The 7159-nt window shown below is 38.1% G+C and overlaps 1 protein-coding gene across 2 annotated transcripts in view; it reads right to left on the reverse strand.

The window, feature by feature from the left end:
* The window catches only part of SCML2 (Scm polycomb group protein like 2), an 84909-nt gene that overhangs the window by 48451 nt on the left and 29299 nt on the right, over positions 1-7159 (reverse strand). For both annotated transcript variants that reach the window (XM_019665923.1, XM_019665912.1), the window contains exon 6: positions 5841-5929. In XM_019665923.1, the coding sequence (XP_019521468.1) occupies positions 5841-5929 (89 nt within the window). The remainder of the gene's footprint in view (positions 1-5840; positions 5930-7159) is intronic.

A 7159-nucleotide genomic window follows, 5' to 3' on the forward strand; every position in this document is an offset into this window, starting at 1 on the left:
GCCAGGGAAGAGCGCAATAATGGTGCCAACTTGGGCCAGTGAAGCAGCGTCCTCCACAACTAGATTGAAGAACAAAAACGAGAGCAACTTGTCTGTTCCCCTTCCCCTAATTCCCCAGCACTGTTCCCATCCCCCCAATTACCCAATAAAAATCTTTAAAAAAAAAACTGAAAACAACAAAGGAACAAGACAAACAAATGAAGAAACAAAAACTCAGACACAGACAAGTTTAGTGGTTATCAGAGGGTAAGGAGGGAGGGGGGTGGTAGATGAGGGGTAAAAGGGATCAAATAAATGGTGATGGAAGGAGAACTGACTCTGGGTGGTGAACACACAATGTGATATACAGCTGATGTATTACAGGATTGGTACAACTGAAACCTATGTAACTTTACTAACAATTGTCACCCCAATAAACTTTAGTATAAATAAATCAATATTTACTGAGTACTACATGCCAGATGCTACTGAAGGTTCTTGATGTATATTAACGAGCAAAACAGACAAAAATCCCACCCTTGTGGTGCTCACATGCTAGTAAAGAGAAAGATGAGACACATAATGAAATAAAATATATTCCAAGTTAGAACTGATCAGTGCTATGCAAAAAAAAGAGTAAGGGAGATCCAAAGAGCATTGCAGGGGAACAGTTGTACAATTTTAAATACGGGAATCAGGACAACCCTCATACAGATGGTGACAGTGAGTAAAAACCTGAAGGAGGTGATTATTAACTATGCAGTTATCTAGAGGAAGTGTTCTCAGCAGGGAAAACAGCCAGGACCTAAAGCGGGAGACGTGTCTGAAATGTTCAAAAAACAAGGAAGCAAGCATGGCTAAAATGTAGTGCACAAATGCGAGAGCAATAGGAAACAAGGTCAGACAGAATAAAGGGTCACCTCATGTACCCTGGCCACGAAGGCCACTGTAAGTAAGGACGCTGGCCTTTACTCAGAGTAAAATGGGGAGCCCCTGGAAAGTTTTAAGCAGAGGACTTATATAATCTCACTTATGTTTTAAAAGGAATATTCTGGTTGCTGAGTTGACTATAGACTGCTTGTAAGGTTATAAATAAAGAGACCAATGAGGAGGCTAGGGTAGTAATCCAGGTGAGAAATAAAGGTAGCTTATACCAGTCTGACAGCAATGCAGATGGTAAAAAGTGTTTAGATTTTGAATGTATTTTGAAGGTAGAGCTAATAGGATTTCCTTATGGACTGGACATAGTGTATGAAAAATAACCACCAAGGTTTTTGGCCTGAGGAACTGGAAGGACAGTTGCCACTCCCTGAGATGGGAAAGGCTGCAGGAGGAGCAGTTTGAGATGTCTATTAGACATCCAAGTGGGGATGTTGAGTAGGTAGGCTAGATACACAAATCTGAGGGGGGAACAAAAGTTCAGGATTGGAAACATCAATTTGAAAGTCATCTGCATATAAACTATATTTAAAGCCAGGAATTAGATGAGATCACAACGGAATTAATACAGTCCAGAGTTTCTCAATCTTGGCACTAAAGCCATTTGGGGCCAGAATATTCTGTTGTGGGGGCTGTTCTGTGCGTTGTAGGATATTTAGCAGCATCCCTGGTCTCTAGTCATTAGATGTAGGTAGTGTATGTGTGTGCGCGTGCACACACACACACACATACAGAGTTATAACAACCAAAATCATCCCCAGACATTGCCAATGTCCCTTGGGGACAAATCACTCCCCTTCTTGGTTGAGAACCACTGATACAGATAAAGAAAAAGACAAAACAATCTAAGATTCTGTCACACCCTTTCATGGCCAGGTTACAGAGCATCATGTCACCACTTTCTTCTCAGCACCCAAAACCAACTTATCCCCTTATGCTTGTTGTGTTACCTCCAAATCTTAGTTCAATATCGTAATCCACTTTAACTATTTATACTTAGCTGCTGAGCACGGCTGAAGTCCCACATGCTTATTACATGTAGTGCCACACATATTTAGTCTTCATCCTTAGTTGAACCCTCCAAAATACTGTCATGTGTTCCTAGGCCATTCCCTCTCCCGTCCCGTACAGCAGCTATTCCAAACCTTTACCATTCACCTTAAGACTAATAATGTATCCTCATTATATGTTTATTACTTTGTTAGCCGACTTTCTCTCCAACCAAAGAATAAGTTCTCTGCTTCAGTGTTAGATCACACTAGACATTCACTCTATTTATGAATCCTCCCCTCCAGCATTTGTCAGTTTCTTATTTCACAGAGTAGTAAATTGAGACCATCAGGAACAAATTCTATCAATATTTCTGCCTGCACAGTTACAAAATTTAACCCTATCTGAGGACAGTGGTTCACTTGGTCTTTAGTTCTTGCTAATATAACTGATGAACTTCCTATCCAAATAGTAAAGGATCAGCTTTCTTCTTAATTGACTTTAAGTACCTGATATCAGTGCTTATACATTATAAAGGTCAGTGAGTATTTATTTCTTAAGGTTCTAACCTTAACACTCCTCTCTTCTCCTATATAGTCTCTCAGGACTAGCTCATTCATGCTCAAGCCTTCCATCTGTCCATTTAAGATAAAAACACCTCAATTCACATACCCAAGCAAAACTTTGTTTCTAAGTTCTAAACACTTTACTTCCAACAGTCTGGTGGCAGTTATCACCCCTCAAATTTCACAGAGGTACCCCAACATGTCCAAAACAAAACCTATCTTCTCCCTCTATATGTATTCATCTTCCTGTACTCAACCTTTCTTCATTCAACAAACAAGTCTGTACCAGGACCAATGATAAGCACTGAGAATTCAAAGACATGTTAACTGCTTAAAAGGAACTAATAGTCTAGGAAGCAAGAGACAGTGAGAATAATAATATAACCCAATATCTACTAAGATTAAGATATGCACAAGGTGTACAAAAGAGTAAAAATGGAGACGGGGAATTAGGGAAGGTAACTTGGAAGATTTAATACCTGACTTGAATCTTAAAAGAAAAATAGGAGTTAACCAGAGATAACCCTGCTCTAAAAAGAAAAATGGCATCAACAGGCTATTACAAGCAATTTAAAACATAAACTCCAAAGCAAGGAGTGGCAGCTGTAAACCAGATCATACAGCACTTTAAAGGCCATATTAACAAATTTATACTTCATCCTGAGTGCAATCGGGAACTTCAAAAGAGTTTCAAGGGGAATGATATGGTAAGGCTTCTGTGTCAGATATTTCTAGCAGTTGTGTGGCAAAATGAAAATCAGAGGCAGTTATAAGGCTAAACAGTCCAGGCAAAAGGAAAGCTTGTATAAAGTGAAGTGGTGGCGAGGTTAGAAAGAAGAGATACAACAAAGAAACAATTAGGAAGCTAAATGGGTGGGCCTTCATAATTAATTGGCTATCCAGAGGCCATGGTCAAGGAGTGAGGATGTGAGATGATTCCTGGCCAAATTTCAAGCTTGGCTGAAAAGATCACCCACAAATCAATAAAAGCAAATAAATCCAACAAAAAAACAGGCAATTCACAGAAAAATAAAAGGCCATTAAACACATTTAAAAAGCTCAATTTCAGTGGTAATCAGTTCAATGAAAATTATAACAAAGTGATATCATCCCTATCCCCACCTCCCAAAAAAATTCACAAAATTTTAAGATTGGTAACATTCAATAGGTACGAACATACCTATACACTAATAGTGGGTCATAGCTTGGAAAACCCTTTGGGGATGTAATTTAACAGTAGATACAACACTTAAACCATATACTCCCTTTAAACCAGCAATTTTACTTCTAAGAATGTAGCTATTCACACGTACACGAAAAACTACACAAGAATGTTCACTGTAGATGATTTAAACAAGAAATGGAGAGAACCTAAGTATCTATCCTTAGGGAGAGGTTAAATCAATTACAGTAATCCATACAACAGAAGAGTACAATACAACCTGAAATATATATGAAATGAAATCAAAGATTTCCAAAATATATATATTTGGGGGGGGGGAAATTAAATCATAGAATATATACAACATATTCCAAGTTATGTTTTTAAAAAATGAAACCCCACCTATGTTTGTGAATGCACAGAAAAAGGTCCGGAAGAACACAAATAAAACTTTTTGTGAGAGAAGAGTGGAACAGAGGAATGGATGGGATAAAGGGATACTCATTTTTACTCTAGCTAAGTGTATAGTTTGATTTCCCACACACACACAAACATGAACTACTTTTACAATTTTAATAATGAAAAACATAATGTGTATGACATGTGACTAGCTGATAAAACAATTTAATAACTAAAATAGTCAATGGCTTTTCTAAAACCACAGCCCAAGCTTGCAGGTGTTTAATAAAGACTGCTGCTAAACATCTCTTTTATTATTAGCTATTCTCACATATGCTTTACACATTGTCCAAAGGGCTTGCCTTTGCCTGTGTTTCTTGCTGGTAGGGCAAGCCCACTTTCAGCATTCATGCTACTCAAAGCTGTACTCAAAGAATTTTTCTTCGCAATGCAGGAATCATATTAATTGATGTGTCACATACTTATGTCTTTAATCCTCTTCAAAATTTTAAAAAACTACAGTCAATGTTTACCATTCCTGATATGATTAGCTGTAACAAAACTTAAGTGACTGAGAAAACAATTAGGACAGAGGGTGAGAAAGAAATATTTTGACCCATAATTTAACTAAAACTTGGCTTTTATTCATTGGTTCTTAACACAGTGTGCTCTTTCAACATTTTCTCAAGAGCATAAACTATTTTTGGAATTTTCCCTTTGTTATATAACAAGTTATTTCCTTCTAACTAATTCTTTCTGATGACTGTTTTTAACATTCTTTTACTTTTGAAATCCTATCTCTCCACGTAACTTTCAAGTGGTGTTTTTGTCCATCATCATTTTCTTCAATATCAAAGGTATGACTAACATAGTAAAGTGAGGGGAAGCTTCACTTCTGAAGGTAAATAAAAAATAGCACCGAGTATTTGCTTCCAGTACAGCACCACTTTCATATATAAGGCCAAGAAAAAGGGTACAAATTCATTTTGACTAGTGGAGGACTATAATTGAGCTTTCTTTATGACTTGCCATTATGGGCTGAATTGTGTCCTCCCACCAAACTTTACATGTTTAAGTCCTAAACCCCAGTTCCTCAGAATATGACTGCATTTGGAGGTAGGGTCTTTAAAGAGGTAATTAAGTTAAAATGAGGCCATTAGGGTGGACCCTCATCCAATGACTGGTATCCTCATAAAAGGAGGAAATCGGGACACAGACACCCAAATCATGAAAATACAGCCATCTACAAGCCAAGGAGAGGCCTCAAAGGAAACCAAGCTGCTGACACCTTGATCTCAAACTTCTAGCCTCTAGAGTGTTGAAAAAATAAATTCTGCTGTTTAAGCCACTGTTACGGACTGATTGGGTCCTCCCAAAATTCATAAATTGAAGCCTCAACCCCTAATGTGACTATATTTAAAGATAGGGACTTTATGGTAATAAAGGTTAACTGAGGTCATAAGGGTGTGGTCCTAATCCAATAGGACTGTACAAAGAGGCCATGTAAAAAGACAGCCATGTATAAGCCAAGGAGAGAGGCCTCAGCAGAAACCAACACTGAGGGCACTTTAATCTTGTACTGCTAGCCTCCAGAACTGTGAAAAAATAAATTTCTTTTGCTTAAGCCATCCAGTCTGTGGTACTTTATTATGGCAGCCCTAGCAGACTAATACATTTGCTAATCCAGTAACTTAAAAAGCATTTTTGCTTTTCCATGTCAAAGATGACAAAGTATTTAAGCATACCCATTAAAGCAATAAAACCACAGCCCAGTTGATGAAAGCTCTTTGTAACATCTTTCTTACCTTCTTAAAGAACGTTGCAGGTGCCGCTTCACATCCATTCAGTGTACGTGTAAGAAACATTGGCCAAGATGATGTATTCATCTGGTATCCTATTTTATAAAATAAATCAGATATCATGAAAAAGCCTTCCTTCGATGTAACAGCAAGTTGGTATTAAAAATAACTTTCAAGGGCTGGCCGAGTGGCTCAGTTGGTTAAGAGCTCGCTCAAGAGTGTGAGCTCTGGGCAACAGCGGTTCGAGTCCAGGCCCGAGCTGAGCTGCCGCTGAGCTGCCAACAGGTGGCAGGATGGCTCAGCTAAAAAAATAAAAATAAAAAAAATAAAAAATAAAAAACCAAACTTTCATTACCATTCGTCTCCAGAGAACGATTTTGTTATCGATGAATTCAAGAAATGGGCAAGAGGAGGAGCTGCACCCTCCAATCAGCACTACTGTACCCACTGTATAGCTTGGCAACAATGCTACAGTGGAGGTAGAAACTCTTATTTTAGAGAAGCCACTCTGCTAGTTTTACTGCTTTCTGGGGGCAATTTGTTTCATGCAACACTTGCTTGCCTTGATGCCAAAATTGGAGAGAAGCTGACATTCATCCCTGATGAATACACGCATTAAGACAGGGATGCACATGAATCACTGGCAACAGGTCCATCAATAGGATAAAACATGCAAAAAAGCTCAGATAGAAAGTCATCCTATAATAATCCTGTACCAAAACCTCCTAATCTAAATAGGGAAATAATTGTTCCTAAGAAAAAATGGGGGGAAGGATTTGTTACATACTCCCTTATAATAAATCAGTATTATTAGTGATATCTAATAAAGTTACCCACAGCATGGATTTTCTAGTGTTTAGAATATTGCATAAGAATCATCTGCTGGTCCTTATGCCTTTCTCTTAACGCCCATCTTACTCTATTACATCATGCACCATGATTTTTCTTAATTCTATAAATCCCTAAAGTCAAACAAGGATTAAAAGGCTAAAAATAGATGAATGTGCATATAAAAAATTCAAACACAAATAAAACTAATATATGATGTTAGAAAAGTCTGGGCAGTGGTTACCTTTGGGAAGGAGGAGGTTATGACTGGGGTATCAGCAAGAGTAGGGCCTTCTGGGGTGCTGATAATGTTCTAATTCTTGATTTGGGTGGTGGTTATACAGGTGTATTCATTTATAAGCTATACACTTATGATTCATACACTTTTCTTCTTGTACATTAAAGCTTTAAAAATATTTTACAAGTGCTGGCGAGGCTGTGGAGAAAAGGGAACCCTGCTGCACTGTTGGTGGGACTGCAGATTGGTGCAGCCATTA

The sequence above is a fragment of the Hipposideros armiger genome, unplaced genomic scaffold (assembly GCF_001890085.2).
Source record: "Hipposideros armiger isolate ML-2016 unplaced genomic scaffold, ASM189008v1 scaffold_13, whole genome shotgun sequence".
NCBI lineage: Eukaryota > Metazoa > Chordata > Mammalia > Chiroptera > Hipposideridae > Hipposideros > Hipposideros armiger.